This window comes from Acanthisitta chloris, unplaced genomic scaffold, assembly GCF_000695815.1.
Source record: "Acanthisitta chloris isolate BGI_N310 unplaced genomic scaffold, ASM69581v1 scaffold25846, whole genome shotgun sequence".
In the NCBI taxonomy this organism is placed as follows: Eukaryota; Metazoa; Chordata; class Aves; order Passeriformes; family Acanthisittidae; genus Acanthisitta; species Acanthisitta chloris.
This window is the reverse complement of record NW_008680305.1, coordinates 1-18010: the sequence shown is the minus strand read 5'-3', so window position 1 is coordinate 18010 and position 18010 is coordinate 1. Positions and strand designations below refer to the sequence as shown.

The 18010-nt window shown below is 46.8% G+C and overlaps 1 protein-coding gene across 1 annotated transcript in view; it reads right to left on the bottom strand.

Annotated features, from left to right (window-relative positions):
- Positions 1–18004, bottom strand: part of SIN3A (SIN3 transcription regulator family member A) — a 21453-nt gene extending 3449 nt beyond the window's left edge. Inside the window, 14 exon segments of the mRNA XM_009077661.1 lie at positions 1594–1769; positions 2241–2814; positions 2998–3181; positions 4446–4684; positions 5395–5583; positions 7063–7288; positions 8802–8920; positions 10275–10364; positions 11597–11755; positions 12600–12752; positions 13536–13787; positions 15667–15949; positions 16399–16505; positions 17935–18004. Of these exon segments, the coding sequence (XP_009075909.1) occupies positions 1594–1769; positions 2241–2814; positions 2998–3181; positions 4446–4684; positions 5395–5583; positions 7063–7288; positions 8802–8920; positions 10275–10364; positions 11597–11755; positions 12600–12752; positions 13536–13787; positions 15667–15949; positions 16399–16421 (2667 nt within the window). The 5' untranslated portion in view covers positions 16422–16505; positions 17935–18004.
- Between the last annotated feature and the right edge of the window lie 6 nt (positions 18005–18010).

Sequence of the window (18010 nt, the reverse complement as noted above, 5' to 3'; positions counted from 1 at the left end):
CAGGGAAGCTGCTACATGCCCATCAGCACAGGAGAGAAAGAAATGAGGATGTTACCATGGGCTTCATAAAATCATAGAATCAACTGGGTTGGAAAAGACCTCCAAGATCATCAAGTCCAACCCTACTGTGGTCACCAGACCATGGCACTAAGTGCCACATCCAGTCTCATCTTAAAAACCTCCAGGGATGGTGAATCCACCACCTCCCGGGGCAGCACATTGCAATGCCTGATCACTTTGTAAAAAATCTCTTACTCATATCCAACCTAACCCTCCCCTGGCAGAGCTTGAGTCTGTGCCCTCTTGTCCTGCTGCTGGTTGCCTGGGAGAAGAGACCAACCCCCACCTGACTCCAACCTCCTGTCAGGGAGTTGTAGAGGGTGATAAGGTCTCCCCTGAGCCTCCTCTTCTCCAGGCTGAACCCCCCCAGCTCCCTCAGCCTCTCCTCATGGCACTTGTGCTCCAGTCCCTTCACCAGCCTCGTTGCTCTTCTCTGGACCTGCTCCAGCACCTCAATGTCCCTCCTGAGCTGAGGGGCCCAGAGCTGAGCACAGGATTCAAGGTGTGGTTTAAGCCCAAGTAAAATCAAAAAGGCTGAAAAAGCATGAGTTTAGCTTCTTTCAGCTGTAGATAATCTCTGCTAATATGTAAAAAGCCATAGTATCTTCAAAAAAAATTAGCAGGTGGTAAAGTGATCTCTGCTAATATGTAAAAAGCCATAGCATCTTCAAAAAAATTAGCAGGTGGTAAAGTATAACTACTCAGAAAAAAACTACAGGCCGGGATCATTCTGATCAGGAGCAGGGGAGGAAGGTCCAGAGCACTGTGACACATATATCCCCCCTCCTCAGCAAGGGGCTGCTACTGTGTCTGAGGAGAGGGGTGGGAGCTTTGGGATCAAATCCTTATTCTGTGCAACTGTAAAAATCAAAAGTTGCCCAAGTGTCTTTTGAATTCAGTTAATCTCTGGACTGAAGGGCTTCTGAAGGGCAGCTCTATCCTTCTGAAAGAGGAAAGGCCTTTCAAGCCATTCCACTTCCAGCCCCTTGTGTCTGTTTTTGTTCTTTATGCTACAAAAAAACGCACACCAAGAATTTTTCCCTTGCTCACACATCCTTCCTACCAGCCCAATAAAAGGACTGGACTTGAACAGTCAAAATGAGCTACTCCAGCAGCCAGATAAAAGACACAGGTTTTTAGAAAAGGTATGCACTACTCCTACAGCACTGCTGAAAGGGAAAGACACTACTTCAATGTGACTTAATTCTCTTCCAAAGTGAATGCAAGATTAGCTCTGGAGATGCTTTGAAGCTGAATACTTATATCCTAAAAATATCTGGAAAACAAAGGGAGAACTCTATACACAGGAGGAGGACTTGTCCATATTGAAACAAATCAGCAATTACCTTTTATCATGTCTCCACATCAGGGTGAGAGCTGAGTTAAAACCACCCTGGAATCTACCTGCTTACCTCTGGAATTCCCTGTTTAGCACACAACACTCCTGCCCAAGGTGACCCTGGGCACTCACTGCAGCAACCAACCTGGCTGCTCTCTGCACCCCATCCCTCCTGCTCTCCAGGGTTTGCTGGCCCTCACCTGCCGAACGATGCTCTGGATCAGCTTGTCCATGGTGAAGGCGATGTAGGCGTGGATGGTGAACATCTCGCGCAGGGAGTCCTCGTACTGCGACGAGTCCATGTTCCCATCCAGGAGGTTCCGCACCATGTCCAGGAAGGCTGGATAATAATCCTCAACATCGATGTCCACTGTGACAGGGGAGAAGGGGAGAGATGAACACACCACTCCCAGGAAGGGTCGGCACTGTTTTGGTCCTCAGGTGACCCATTGAAGCTGAAGAGTGACTGGAATAGGGTTAAATGTGGTTTTTATGGACATAAATGAGCCTTTTTAAGGCCACAGGTATTTTCCTGATCTCTTGCTTTCTAGCCCTAGCTTCCTTCATGAGGTTTATATTTCTGAAAGACTTTGAAAAGCTTTGAGTTAGGGAACTTGAGAATATTTAAGATACACAAGTGTAAAATGACATATCTGCTGCACATTATCCTTCTGCTATTCAATTTCCTTATTCCCCACATCTCCTCCCTCAATTCAGTGCTGCCCAGGGACCATAAAAGAGATCCCCCCATCTTACAGGGGCACTGAAGACACCAGACAAACCCTGCCACCTGCAAAAAGCAGCACTTTTCTCCCCCAGCCTCCCACCAGAAGTCACTCACTGGGCTCCTTCAGTCGCAGCTGGATGGCAGGACTGTCACTCTTGTCTCGCTTTATGCCCAGCACTTCCCTCTCCCACTCCCGTTCCCGTGTCTCCTCCTCGATCTGCCGCTCGGCCTGGGTGCAGATCCGCAGCAGCCGCAAGCACAGGATCTGGTGCAGCCTCATGAAGATGTACCAGTTGCTGTTGACGTAGAAGAGGTTGTAGACCTCATCCATACCACGCAGCTTCTGGGCCGTCGTGTTGTTGAACATCAGCTTGGTTTTGGGGGGACTGCCCCCAACGCCGTTGTGCTTTTTTGCAGCCCCAGTAGCTTCGTCCACATCCATTTCTTCTTCTTCCTCCTCTTCCACATCCGAGAGTTCACCTCGCTGAGCAAACAGCAGGTCTGGAATGAAGTGATACATGATCTGCTTGATTTTGTACTTGTCCTCTTTCTGGATTCCCGTCTGCCGCTTCACGTGGTGGATGATGAGAGAGGCAGCATCTTCCAGGATCTGCTTGTCTTCGTAGGCTAGCGAGAGGTGTGGGCCTGTGGGGACCCCAGCATTGTCTTCTGAAGCCTGCTCTTGCCTCTACAAAGGAGAAACACAGCACAAAAATCAGCCCAAATCATGTCTCTCCACCCAAGAGCCTTTCAGAAAGCTCTGCCAGCAGCACAGACTTCCTCCCTCATCAGGCTGTGAGGAATAGGAACTGAAACTGCACTAGCAAAGTACATAAGGATGAGGGAAGGAAACTATTGGTGACCATCTTACCTCATCATAGATGCTTTCAATCTCATTGAGGAGACTTTTTGATCTCAGGACCTTGGTATCATTCTGCTTGAAGTTAATGCCCTGGTGGTCCAAAGATTTCAGGTAATACTTCTCATTCTGCTCTCGCCAGACTTTATTAAATCCTCTCTGGGCTTCTCGCCACTCCTCCTCTTTCATCTTTAACCTTGGATGAAGAAAACAAGGGTGAGCTAAGAGGTGGGCATAGAAGGAAAGATTCATATAGGTCCATGGTTCCTGGTGAGTGTTGAGAAGAGCTGAACTCCTGATGAGATGGATGTAAATGAAAGACATCCCACAGAAAGGAGTTTTACAGGAGCACCCTGGACATGCTCTTCTGAAGAAACCACTCTCTGGGTTTCTTTCACATCTCAGTAAAACCACCCAGGAACAAAGCAGCCCTTCTGTCTGCAGCAGGAAGAGGGGACAAAGAGACAGGAAAGCCAAAAGAGCTGGTCTAGGTCTCTCAGAACTCCCCAGAAAGTCATGCAGCTCCAGCTGTGGAACGGGAGCAGCTTAGTTTGGATGACAAACAAAGCATGGACACCTAAGTGTCCTGGGAATGGATTCCTGAACTTCCACTCAGTATTGCAAGCAAAACACTCCTGATTTGGTTCAAGAAGAGAGTGTTCTTGCAGCAGGGTAGGAAAACTGGGACCTTACAGGTATCCTGGGAAGGCTGCAACCACCAACTCCAGAGCACCAAGACATGGGACCAACAATCCCACAGGGACAAAATGTGACCAGGGAGGAGTATCTCCTGCTTACACATCACCTTGAGCTTCCCTAAGGAATTGCAGCATCCCCTCCCTTTTCTGGACTGAGGAAGGAGGGGTTGAAAACAGAAACCAAACTGGGAATGAAGGTAGCACAGCCATGGGAATTTGAGCCCACAGGCACACACAGCCACAGGATTTGGAAGGGGATCACATTTAGCCCTGGGACAATCCACACAGCAGAGTTTCCTCATCTTACACACAGTGCTGACCCTGGGAAAGAAACAAGGTTTAAGAAGAGACAACTAAAGCTCCTCCCAGCTGAGCTGTAATGATTTTGTTTCAGAAAGGTAATTTCCTTTTTCCAGGTGATTATTATGGAATACACCAACTGACCAGAACAGAAGTGCACTTCTTAATTTTATGGACTCATAGAATGGTTTGTGTTGGAAGAACCTTAAAGATAGTATCATTCCACCCCTGCCATGGGCAGGGACACCTTCCACCAGCCCAGGTTGCTCCAAGCCCCATCTAAGCTGGCCTGGAACACTTCCACTGATGGGACAGCCACAACCTTTCAGGGCAAATTTACAGTCCTGTGGAAGTCACACCCTCCAGGGGCAGAAATCAGTTACTTTTCCATAAACCTGGACCACGTAGGGTGTGCTACCTTTTGGAAGAGCCCCCAGGGCAGGGTGCTGGGGCAGTCAGTACCTTTTCAGCACGATGGGGACAGCCACGGATGGATTCTTGCGGAGCCCATCGATGATGTCAGCAGCTTTGTCAGCATATATCCTCTGGAGAGCCTTGCGGTGGATCACCTCCGAAGTGCCCCCCAGGGTGTTGTCCAGCCTGAATTTGGCCTGCTCCTCAGCAGACAAACGTGAGAGTTTCTTTTGGATTGCCTCAAGGACGCGGATCGTTGCCAGGTTGGTCTCCAAGACAACATCCAGCTGGAGAGAACAGTGCATTAGCCATCATTGAATAGACAAAACATGATACTTCACAGAGGAGAACATTCAAGTGACATGAAACAAGAAGCTGTGCCTGTTTAACAAGGTGTACTTGAGCAGTTTCCGTGTTCAGCTGCTCTAAAATAATCCAATTATATTTTCTCTGCTACCTAGATAATACTGCATAAGAATTTAAAGGCTACCGGAGTGATACTGTTGGGAAATTACATTTTCCAACTGGGAATAAAACACAGTTGAGAGTTACTCCACAAAAAGATGTGCCAAATCTGAGCAGATTCAGGTAATTGCTGAGCTAACTTCCATTTCCAGTCAAGATGTCAGTCACTGAACTTCCTGAACATATCACTTTTCAGATGATTACAGGGGGTGCATGTTCTTGTGTGCTATGTGGGCAGGAAGAATAGAAAAGAGGCAGCAATTCCATGCTGGCCATTCAAGAATCTGATGTGGAGTGGGTGAACCAAGACCTCTGCCCAGAAAGGTGAGGGGCATGGGTGGGCAACTTGGTGGTTATAGGGTTGCTGCTTCTTGCATTAAGAGAACACAAGTTTTTATGCCAAAAAACCCAGGTGACAGACACAATAAAAAGAGATTCTAAGATGTAGCACTGAAGGTATAATTACATCAAGCTCATTAACTGCTCACAGAACAGAGCTTTTGGAGACATGAAGGAAGGAAAACCAATTTACCTCGAAACGCTCGTCCTCACACCTGTAGATGTGCTCTTCATACTGTGTCTTCTTGGAGCTCACAAATGTGGAGTCTTCAGACCAGGATGGGAAGGAGACCCAGGTGTCATTCAAAACCTTTGAGGGAGAGGAGGGGACACAAGAGTCTTGGTCAGTGTTCCAAGAGGGTCACACTTGGCCAGCTCCGAGCTGAGCTTTCTGATGGGGGGATCTAATTTCCCAGCTGGAAAAACCATGTGCCCCTTCTGAAGTTCAGCATTCACAGGGCAACCTCAACCACCCAGGACCAGGACACCCAGGTAGTCTGAATAATTCATTAGGTGGAGCTGGAAGGAAAAAACTTGCAAGGGAAGAGGGGGAAAAAAAAAAAGGTGAAAGGAGCTTTTTTTGTTACTTTGGCTTAGTCAACTGCAACCAGCTGGTTCCTCATGTGTGTGTGATTCACCATCACCAGCACTGGGTGGTCATCAGGCAGACCTGACTGTCAGACAGGACGTGGTTGCTGCCTCCAAATATGGCTAACTGGGAATATAAATCCATACCCCAGCATTACCTTTCCTGGTAAAGCAGCTGAGCACCTGCAGCTTTCAACACAGGAACAGAACACTCCAAAAAACAAAGACCTCAAAGAGGTCAAAGGCAAAGCCACCAGGATTTTGGCAGGCAGTCCTGAAAGCCAGGCCCAGTTTCATAAATCCAGAGCCTGAATAAGTGAGTCATTAGATTCTTGCAGGAAGAAAAGGTTGTAACTGCATCACACAAGATGTTTTGGAGAGATGTGTCAGGACTTAGATTAAAAACTCAGCGTTTCAGGGAGAAAGGAAGAAGCATGTGAGGGACTATGTGGGAGAATGTCTGCAGGAAACGTGATTTTCTTTGAAAGTTGGACTAGAGAACTCTGAAAAGAGACTAAGTGGGAAATTTGGGCAAAAAGGTAACTTTGGTTAAGGAAAGGACCTTCTTGGTTAAAAAGGTAAGATTAAAAAGGTAACCTTGAATTACATACTGCCTGGTGAAGGGTCCCTGAGATCACAACAGGACTGTACAGAAAATGAGTCCTGTCATCTGCTACTTGGAGTGTATGAATTTGTAATCTGAATGGTTTTTTCCTCAGGTTATGCTACATGAAACATAAATAAAACGTAGGAGCATTAGCTTTGTCAGGAGTTAAGCATCATAACTAGTGAGTTTTTTTCCAGCTGCTTTCCAGTGCTCTACACAATCCTTTCACACACACCCCTGGAGAAGCATCAAAGCCATGCGGGAATCAGCACTCCCAGAGAGTTTCCAGCATAACCCATTCCTAGAGGATGCCTTGCCCTGTGCACTAGCCTCTGGCTATGATCCAGATGTTTGCAGGAGTGCCATTGGGAACACCTCAGGTGTGATCACCTCAGGCTGCAACACATCCTGTGATGATCCCAAGCCAGGATGGTGTGCCCACACACGCCTAGGGGCAGGAACAGCATGGATCAGTGCTGGCTCAGTGCTAAGCAGGCAGCTGCCTGGGCCCAGCTCCATGTCCAGCACCATCAGATCTACCCTGACATCCCCAAGAACCTTTTCAACACCATGCAGGGATAACAAAATCAACTCCCCATCTCTGTTTTGCTCTCCCTTGCTCCATCCCTTTGGGAAGAGCCTTCCTCTCTCTCACACAATTCCCACCTGAGAGCACCTTACCTCTTTACAGAGTGGAGTCCTCCCAGTGCACTTGGGTTGCTGGTAGCTCTTGGGCAAGGCTCTGTAGCTGGAGCCCAACCTCTTGCAGGAGGCATAGTCTATCTCCATGGCAATCCCCTCAGTAGCCCTTTCCTTCGGATACGTCTCCATGTGAACAGACTCTTTATAGCCCAGAAAGTTTTTAAACCAAGTGAACAATTCTGGGAATTTCCTAAACATAAAAAGAGTGAAGTGAAAAACTGAGCTAAGGAAAAATCAAACAGCACTGAGCTGTGATGCTGAGGCTGTAAGTGATTGCTGCAGTGTCCAACACAACCCTCTGAACCACCAGCCTGGTGAGAGAAGACCCTCTTTGCTCAATCCTGCTTCCATAGAACCTGACCAGATGGGAAGAAAACACCTGTTGTTGCTCAGGTGGTGGACTGCTCTCTTGGTGCAACTCAGGTGCTTTAGGATTAGCAATGAGCAAGGAAAAGTAGCCTAAGCTTTTGCTGCAGGGACAGCACTCAGGGCAGAGTCACACCTGAGTCTCCCAAACTCTCCCAATAGCAACCTCTGGCCAGATTCCTAGTTGTTTGCCAACGTTTTGAACATTAAATCAGACCTTTCCTTTCCAAAAGCAGCAAAAGAAACTGAAAATCGATTCTGTAACCACACAGCAAAAGGTTTCAGTGCTGAGCAATCAATTCAACCAGACTACATACCATGGAGAAGCCTTTGCCTGCAAGGCCCAAGTTCACCTTGTAAAGTTTCCTGAAGAATTTATTAGTCTAAAATACTGCATTTGTTCAACTCCTCTTACCTGATGCAAACCACCAGTGAGAGGAGGAAGTGAACCTGTTGCTGAGGCTAATCGAATCACTGTTCATTCACTGCTTTTCCATTACATGGCAAAAGATAATGTCCAACTCCAGAATTAAAAACCCCTGTATTATACCTCTCCCAATGCAGGTAGCAGCACAGGCAGCAGATGGGAAAAATCCAGATCTTTTTTGTCAAATATTGCACATTTCCTAGCTAAAAGTAATGTCCTGCTGATGCCTGACTAATTCCAGTGGAGCTACAGAGCAAGTGGAAGCTCCTTGGGGCACTTTCTTTGCACAGTAGCTACAGAAATGGGGTCCTGAACCCAATTTATGTTGCTGTTGCCTTCTCCCTTGGAATCAGGAGCCCAGTTCACAGGCATAAGGAACATTAATCCTGCTGTCCAAAGTTGATGCGAGGATATCAGTTGGTTTTAGCCAATTAACAGAGTTCTGTACACGACTGGCAATCATGGAAGTCATAATTCCCATTTAAACTATATCACTCTCTATCACTTTTGGCTCCTCAACAGATTTCATCTGCTTTTTCGAAACTCAGTGGAAACTTTAGTGAATTTATATCAGCACTCTGGTTTTTTTAGGGAGGGAACTTCCTATGTAATTAGACAGTTAATCTTATCTCAAATGCAATAATCTGTGATTTCAGAGTAAGAAACTGCAATAACAAACTCTTAAATAATTGTTTGCTCTTCAGGAAAATGAAGAAACACAGTAAGCAACACCAGCACTAGTCTTACACGCTGCTGTCAAGACACAGCTGGGAATCCCTCTTCTCTCTGGAATAAGGAAAGGGCAGCACAGAAGACCATGAAGTTTAATGTTTCTTGCCTGGCTCCACAACCAAAACAGACTAAGAAGATGAAGCTTCTTGCCTTGTGTAAGGAAACAGGGTACACTTACCCCAGGAATGGAGAAACCAGCTGCACGAGCTCAGCCCTGGAGATCACCTCCTGGTTGAAAATAACCAGGCAGCGCAGGAAGTTCTCGTAGGCCTCTGTGCTGCGCAGAGCTTTGCGGACCTTAAGAAGAAAAGAGAAGCTGTCAGGGTGAGATCAAGCAGGGGGAGCCCCAGGAGACCTGGATTTGACACTGTGCTTCCCACTGATCTCCAAGTGAGCTGAGCAGAGGGAACTTGCCCTGGACACAAGGCCTGACAAACAGGTACCAGCAGGAGCCATCCCTGTGCTGGGGATCCTCTGCAACATCAGCACTGGGGCATTACTCTGAGGAAGGAGTCACAAGTGAAGAATGAAATCCTTCAAAGGACCCTCTAATGGATGGATTATGAAATGCTGGAATTGTGGACACCATCAGTGGTAACTGCAGCACCACAAAGCCACTCAGGCTGCCTTTAAACTCCAGAGAATATTCCAAGCAGGGAGCAGGGTACAAGACCTGCACCCTGAGTAACCTAGCTCCACCCTCTGCCTGCTGACAGCTTGGGTTACCACAGACAATCCTGCTCCTGTAACCCTGACCTTCCCAGAATGAGGAACCCAAACTATTCATCCCAACACCATTACCTTTCCCATGAGAACAGTTGGATCTATGCATCATACTGAGACCTATCACAGCTAAGATATTCATCATTACAGCTCTAATTCCACAGCAGGGATTTCTAGGTTTACTCATGTTAACACCTACGCATCCTCCAAGCAATAAACTGGTTCCCAGTTACCATTAGCTGGTCCCCAGCATGCTGCAAAATTCACCACATCAGCAGGGAGCAACCAAGACTGTCATTGAGGTATGAATATCACTTGGAAGGATTGGTTTAAATTCATTATATATTCCCCTCTGAACCATCCAGAAATCTATGGACATCTTAGGGAAGACACCAAAGTACCACTTGGAAACATCTTACATTTCCTTCACTTGTTCTGTGTGGTAAACCAGCAACAGGTAACAACTGTGCAATTAATGAGATTAATCTCGAGAATGGGGAGGGGGGGGAGCCCAACCCAATGTAAATGTGAATTAGCTCTCCATAAACTGAGTTCCTGCACTGCAGGCAGCTGGTTGTGGATGGGTACAAGCTGTGCCAACACAGCAAGACAAGCCATGCACATCATGGCCTGGATGGGATGTTCATAAGGGGGAAAATGATTTGGGGTGTGGGTTACAGGAAAATACTCCCATTCCTGCAATAAACTGCAGCAGCAGTGGGTGGAAAGGTGGAGAAGGTGCTCTGGGGCAAGGACATACATAAAATAATCACTATTTCTAAAATAATGTGAATGGCTCTGAGTTAGAGGCTGCAGGATACATCTGAGGTCAAGCTGAGAAATGTGATCAGGGTGGCGCAAATCCCACACTTCACATACACGAAGGACATTCATCACTGACAAGCAAGAGCTGCATCCCACCTCTCACCTTCTCAAAGAAGAGAGATTCTGTCCCCACACCATGTTTGCTGGCTTCTGCCAAAGACTGGTCTTTCAAACCAAGTAGCTTTGGTTTCTTCTGTTGAAAGAAAAAACCAACAAAAGAGGTGTTCAGCAAGTTGCCATGACTTGAGTATCCATCACACAAGGGTGTCAGATTCCTGACCCCACCATATGCTTTCCCCTAAAAGAAAGGTGGCTTTTTTTGGAAGGGACTTTCCATTAAAATGTGTGCCACAAGTTCATTTATTAAAGGTTAACAAGTAGCCTAAAACTCCAGATATTTGTCATACACTTGCTGCACCCTTTTCTGTAACTAGGGGATTGAAACAATCACACTCCACCATCTCTCATTTTTCCAACTAGTTTGCAAAACTCCCAGAAGAAATGTTTTTTCCTATCACTCACCCGGTTCTCCAAGTCTTTCATCTCCCTAAAATTATCATTTCTTTTTCTCTCTTGCATTCCACTGCAAGATCCTTTATTTTCCCCACACCAGCACTGCAGTCTCTCCATCCTCAGCAAACTGAGAGCTGCCTCCAAAACGGGTTTTACTTTGCTGCCCTTGATTTGAAGAGGAAGAGAAAGGGCAGAAGGGGATGCAAATCACTGGATTTAAATGAAACAGCTATGCTGGCTAGTACTTTTCACCACAAAGCAAGATACACTGCCTTCAAATAAAGCAGGCAAACTTATCCTTTGTGCACAAAAACGAAGCCACCTGGTCACAGGACAATTTTTGCCACACTACAAAGCTTCACTCTCACAAATCGTGCGTCATTTGAAAAGGGCAAATTCTGCTGAGAGAATAATCATTCATCATTGTATTACAAGGTTTATCACAGGAAAGATGAGCAAACATGATTCCACTGCATCTGCTCCAAGTTCTACTACAACAAAGCTTTCAGGCACACCTTTATCTTCCCCTCAGCTTATCCTTTTCCCACGTGCCTTAGGGACGTGGCTAAAAATTTTGGACAGATGGATTTGTGGCTTTACTCAGAGTTTTGGCTCCACAACCCACAACTCCCTCTCGTCAAACACTGCTAATAAAACTAGGTATTCCTAATGAAGTGGGGAAATCCCTGTTTTCCCAAGCCAGTAAAGTAACTATTCCCACCCTCAGGCACAGATAGCACCACCAGTGTGCAGAAATCAGACCCTTGTGCTCGAAAACAAGGAGTTCAAAAGCTTCCTTTAAAGTCAAGCAACCTAAGCCACAAAAATCACAAGGACTTGGAAAACACATCGTGCTCTGCCACCACCTCCTGGGACATCCAGGGCTGCTGATGGAGCAGCACAGGCTCTTACCTTCACTGGAGGGGTTGCCCCAGTCCCCGAGTGCCGCCGGATCTGACAGCCGTTCTGGTTGGGTCTCTGTTGCTTGTTGTTGAGCTGTGGCTTCTTCACTGTGCCACCATGATCATTCCTGACTGATTCCACCTTCTCTGCAGTTGTCTTACTTAATAGCTTGTTTAGAGACAAAGCCATGAGACCGTTAGGGCTGAGTTCCACACAAAATCACAGAGTCACAGAACGGTTTGGGGTGGAAGGGACCTTAAGGATTATCCATTTCCAATCCCCTGCCATGAGCAGGGACACCTTCCACTAGCCCAGGTTGCTCGGAGCTCCATCAAACCCAGCCTTGAACACTGCCAGGGATGAGGCAGCCACAACTTCTCTGGGCAACCTGTGCCAGTACTTCACCACCCTCACAGGGAAGGATTTTTCCCTGCTATCTAACCTGAACATACTCAGTTGGAAGCCATTCCCCCTTGTCCTGTCACTCCATGCCCATGTCCCTCTCCATACATAGTCCCTCTCCATAATTCTTGTAAGCTCTCTTCAGGTACTGCAAGGCCACGATTAGGTGACCCCTAAAGCCTTCCCTTCTCCAGGCTGAACAATCCCAATCTTCTCAGCCTTTGCCCATAGCAGAGGTGCTCCATCCCTCTGACCATCTTGGTGGCCTCTTCTGGACTCACACCAAGAGGTCAATGCCCTTCCTCTGTGCTGGGGACCCCAGAGTTGGAGGCAGTGATCCAGGTAGGGTCTGAGCTCCTCCAAGCCCTATGTATTTTACTGTAGTTACAGTCTTAGAACAGCCCTTTGTAGGCAAAGGGATTGTACTCAAAATACAAGTTCTTTAAAAGACAAGTTATCTCCCTAACCCCATTCCCACACTCAGGAAAAAAAAAAATCACTCCCAAAAATATACCCAAGAAACAAACAACACAAGCACATTTTTCTGAATTTTGGCTACATACAGAACAGTTTTCTCTAGGTATTTCAGCCTATCCCCACCACTACTCACCACAGAGCTGTTGGCATCAGGCAGGAACTGTCCAAACTCCGAGAGCAGATCCTCCTGGTTCTTGAAGAGACGAGCGACCTGCGCGTACACCTCCTGCTCCGTCAGCGCCGGCGTGTAATTCCCTCCTGCCTCCTTGGCATTACGCTGCTCCTTCTGCCAGAGGAAAAGGGGACAAGGGTCAGAAGAAAGGATGCCCAAACTATTGAAGCGACATGGTAAAAACAAACAAACCCTTGGTGGCATTCAAGTACATGAATGGGGAATGCCAATATGATGGATCAGACTCTTCTCAGTGGTGGAAACCAATAAAACAAGAGGGAACAGCAAAAACTCATGCACAGGAAGTTCCACCTGAACATGAGGAAGAACTTTCCTGTGCAGTCACTGAGCACTGAATAAGCTGCCCAGAGATGATGGACTCAGATCAATTAATTTTTAATTTGCAGAAGTTCTGCTCAGTTCAAGCAGAATTCAAGACCAGGTTGGACAGGACTTGGAGCAACCAAGCAACTGATTCTACCTTCTCTGCAGTTGTATTACTTAACAGCTTGTTTGGAGACAAAGCCATGAGATCACTAGGACTGAGTTCCACACAAAATCAGTCACAGAATGGTTTGGGCTGGAAGGGACCTTTACAGATCATCCAGTTCCAACCCCCTGCCATGGACAGGGACACCCTCCCCTAGCCCAGGTTGCTCAGAGGTCCATCCAACCTGGCCTGGAACACTGGTGGAAGGCATCCTGGCCCATGGCAGGGGTTCAAACTGGATGACCCTTAAGGTCCCTTCCAACCCAAACCAGTCTGTGATGTTAGGACTAGTTGCTGGCCACTGCAGAAGACCCAAATGCAAGTCTTAAACAAGCACAGTTACCTCCCCGAGGCAAGGCAAGAGAAATAACCACACACAGACTCCAACCCGTGTCGTTAACACCCACCTGATACGTATGGAGGATCTCCAGGAAGGCTTTGTAGATGTCTGGCTGTCCCTGGAACCGATTCTTGATCTTGTTGACATAGTTGATGGCATGATTAAACTCCACGGGCTGATTGTTCTGCAGGGATGGTGTGGTGCCCAGAGAGATTGTCACAGGCGTGTGAGGTTGGACCGGCGGCGAGCGCGGCGACGCGTACGGCGGAATCGGAGGGGTTTGCTGGCTGGCAGGAGTATGTGCCTGCAACTGCGATGGCTGAGAGCAAGAGAAGCTGTGTCAGAAACCAGCAGACTCCTTTCTGTTTGAGATAAAGGCACTTTGAATCCACTTACGGACAGATAAATATTTAGTGGGTCAGCAGAGACTAAACCACATCAGGAAGCCAAACTGTGCAAGTTACTGTTGTCAAGTTGATTTTCCCTGCTAATTGCTTTGGACTGACACCCGACAAGAGACACAAACTACCTCATAAACTTAACAGAGCCAAAATGCATAGGTATGGCTTGCTCCAACACTGCAAACTGTCTTGCCCCTAGTGCAGAATTCTGGGATGCATCAAGATAACAGCAAGGGAAAACCAGAATTTCTTGAAGCAAAGAGCAGGCAGATAAGGCTCTCAGACTAATCCTTTGGAATACTCTTAATGGACACTGAACAGCCAGTGGAACATTTCGTCCTGAGGTGGCAATTGTAAATGGAAATGGAAGTACTTATTCCTCTCATCTTTTAAATTTAAAAACTGGTATTACAGAGTTTTCAGGACTGCCAGAAGTGTCCTGGAACAAAGTCCTGTCTCACTCACCTCATCACCTAACCTGTCCCTCAGGTAGATTTTAAAGTTTCAGCAACTTTTTGCAGGCTGATGGGGAGAAAACCACTTATCCTGTGGTCCTAATGAAGAAACTGAGACCATGTACTACTTCTTGGGAAGAAGTCCCTGAAATCTGGCACAGGTGAGTTCATTCCGGAATGCTTTAGCTTGGCAGCTTCCAGCTCTGCAAACCTTTCAGCATGTTTTTGTTTGCCGTTTCTGAACAGGAGGTTTCATGTCCCACCAATGTTTGCCCAGAGATCAGCCAATTGCCTCACTTTTAATCCTGCTGCTTTCTAACTGCATATTCCTTTTTTTTTTTTACTTCTTCCAGCCCATTGTTAACTAACTCTACAGTCTAGGGATTAACCCTTGAAACTCTGGGGATTCTTTCCCTCCCTAAGGCTCTCAAATCTTTCCACATTTTGAGGCTAAAACACATGATGTTTTACCTAGAGTAAACTCCTTGCACACTTATTATCCTATTCTGTTTCCAGTCACATAAAATACATCCCTTGGACAGTAGCATCTGGATTACACCTAAACCAGAATGGAATTCCCTTTGTTCCTGAGAGGTTTCAGTTTCAGGCACACCAAGCAATACCTACAAGCAACATCATGGTCATCTTGCCTGAGCTCTTGCACCTCAGATGTTGCCAGTAACTCCTGCACCCACCCAGCTGATGGCTGAACCAAACTCTTACCGAAAGCATCCAACCTGAAAACAAGACTTCAAGCAATTCAGAATCCACCAAATAACAAAGTCTCCCAAAGGCTTCATTGCCCCAAGCCTTTGAAACCACACACACAAGCTTTCACACCAAGAGGAACATCTTTATCACAGCCTCAGTTTCATGGGCAATTTCTTGGGGCTTTGGTTATTCTAAGATAACACACACAAACACAGGCAGTCAGTGTGTGCCTCGTGCTTCAACTAGGAACACACAAACACAGGCAGTCAGTGTGTGCCTGGTGCTTTAACTAGAAACCTTTTTCCTAGGGTTGCTGGATCACTCCCTGAATAACACGTGTACCATTTACCAGATGCTCTGAGCAACCCTCAGATCCCCACTGACAGCATCAAGACCTTTCCAAACCCTTCATGTTTTGGGAAAGCTTATTTGAATTGCTGTCAAATTAACCAGCATTGCACCTTGAAGTTTGAAAACAAGAAACTAACCCAGGAGCAGAACACACGAAGGGTCGCAAATACCACGGAAAAGCAGCACGGAAGTTAATTTTTCACTCTCTAGGCCACACCAGCTCCAGCTGGAGGCAGCAGGATGGCTGTGCTATCAGGGCAGGTCCCCCAAGGGCTCTCACCTTGCTGATTTTGGCAGGGGTGGGCTGCGGCGCCGGCTGTGCTGGTGTTGGGGTCGACTGCGCCGAAGGCTGCGACGGATGCGGCGGCTGAGGCTGAGGCTGTGGCTGCAGGCCATGAGTGGGGATCTGGTGAACCTGCCCTGGGGTGGTCACATTCACCATATCGTTGGTCTGCACCTCAATCTTGTAACCAGGGGGCAAGAAGGTGTTGAAACCCATGATCAAGTCTGGGTGGCCCTTGAAGAGCTGTGAAACTCGACTGATCACTCCCGGAGTGTCGATGCTGAGGAAGGAAGAAGATCACAATGTCAGGATTCTTTGGGGCCTTTCAGTGGGACAAAGTTCCCCAAATGAGAATTTTCCATTAGATTTTTCCTCATCACCTCTAACCTATGAAACAACACAAAACTGACTCCTATGAACTCTCTGCTGAAGTCAAGAGTGACATGAGCATTATTTTATCAGCCCAGACAGCATTTTGTATCTATGAGATCTAGTCCCAAGTCTGACCATTATTAATGGGCAGGCAACCAGACAGGCAGATGAATCAGCTGTCAAGGCTGAACTTGTGAACTGCCACTCTAAGCAGAGATTTAGCATAAATGAAGGGATGCATTTAATTTTCAGAAAAATAAAGCTCACAACTGCTTTCACAGGACAGAATTTAGCTCCTGCCCTGTGCTCCATGCCCATACACACCTCCTTTCAAAGAAGCAAAAAGCAGCTTGTTACCTTTGAGATTTAAATTCCTTCATAATATCCAAGAAGTCATTGTAGACCTGTGGTTGGCTACCAAACTGCAGCTTCACCTGGTCCAGGTAAGACAATGCATCCTCCACCTGGAAATGAACCAGAGTGGTTATATTAGCACAGCAGATTTGATTTCACCTCCCATTGTTCTGCAAAACACACACTATTTGAAAACACAGCTGTTAGCCCTGAGCCTGGGCAGGGAATTAAGGAGGAGCAAAAAGCTCATGAGCCTGGTTAGTGTACTACCAGCACTGTTTGAATAAGAGGTACTCACTCCCCACTCCTGGCCAACAAGATAAAACTGTATCAAAAAGAGAGAAAAAGGAAAAAAAAAAACCCAAAAAAAAGCAACAGAGATCAGCAGAATTACTCAGAGAAAAAAAAAACATACTCCAAATTTACCATCACTGAAGTGACTGCTAGGATAAACAGAACTAGACTGAGTATTTTTCCTGCATTCATATGTGGAAATTATTATGGAAGTCTAAGAATAAGCAGAAAGTGGAGATGACATATTCAGTGTAGCAGAGCCTGCCAGGTACACACTTGCACTCCTCACAAAACCAGACACTGCAGTTCGACGTAGAAGGGTTTTGAAAATGGCAACTGTGGGCGGTAAATTGTTTTACACCTCAAGCAGCAAGAGGTTTACGAACCTCTCGTGTACCAACAGCCACTTTTCAGAGGTTCTGAAAGAAGAGCCACAGCCTACAGCGAGAGCTCTGGGTCCCTGTGCCTCCAACAGCCAGGCCACACGCTCAGCAGCTGCAAGAGCCACGCACAGCCCTCTCTTTTGCCTGGAATTAAATGACAGCAGAGCAAGAAAGACTATCACGTACAGCCCCAACCTTGCATTAGCAAAGGATTTTCCATGGGTTTCACTGGGAGAAAGAACCAGTCATTTTGAAACTGTTTTCAGACAACTCCAGAACCAAGTGTCCCACATCCAGCAAAGGGGGATGGTGGTTCCACCAAAACTGGAAGAGACTCACGCTGTGTTTGGAAGAGACTAGGAAACAGGCATCAGTTGGCATATATGTGCCTTCTCCAAATGCAGCTACTTAAAGGGGTTATTTTTGGTGGACTTTTCCCTTTGTTTAAGGATTTTACAGCACGTAATCCAAGAATAGAGCCTTCCTTACTCCCAAATTACACCCACACAACCACCCACATATGCCATGTGTTCAGAAAAGCACCAAATGTTTTGGCGATTTAACCCATTCATCCAAATATTCTGAGCAACACTTTTTTTCCTTTTCTTTCCTGCCCCAAATCCTTCCCTAGCCAAGTCCAATTTATGGTTATTACAGTGTTCGAAACAACAAGGTTTCAGCAGTAAGAGAAACCCATTTCTGCATTCAATAGACTTCCAAACAGGAGAAGCATCTAAGAAACCTTCTCGGAGGTCACCGCTTGGCTTTGCAGGGAGGCGAACGGGACAGAAAATAAGACCTCCAGTTGGCCGAGGATTGAGGGAAGGGTTGTTTTACTTCAGGCAGCACTGCTTGGCGTTACCTTGAGCCTCTGGAACTGCTGCTGGCCCTGCACGGGCACGGCGGGCGGCGTGGGGTGCGCGTGGCTCTGCACCACC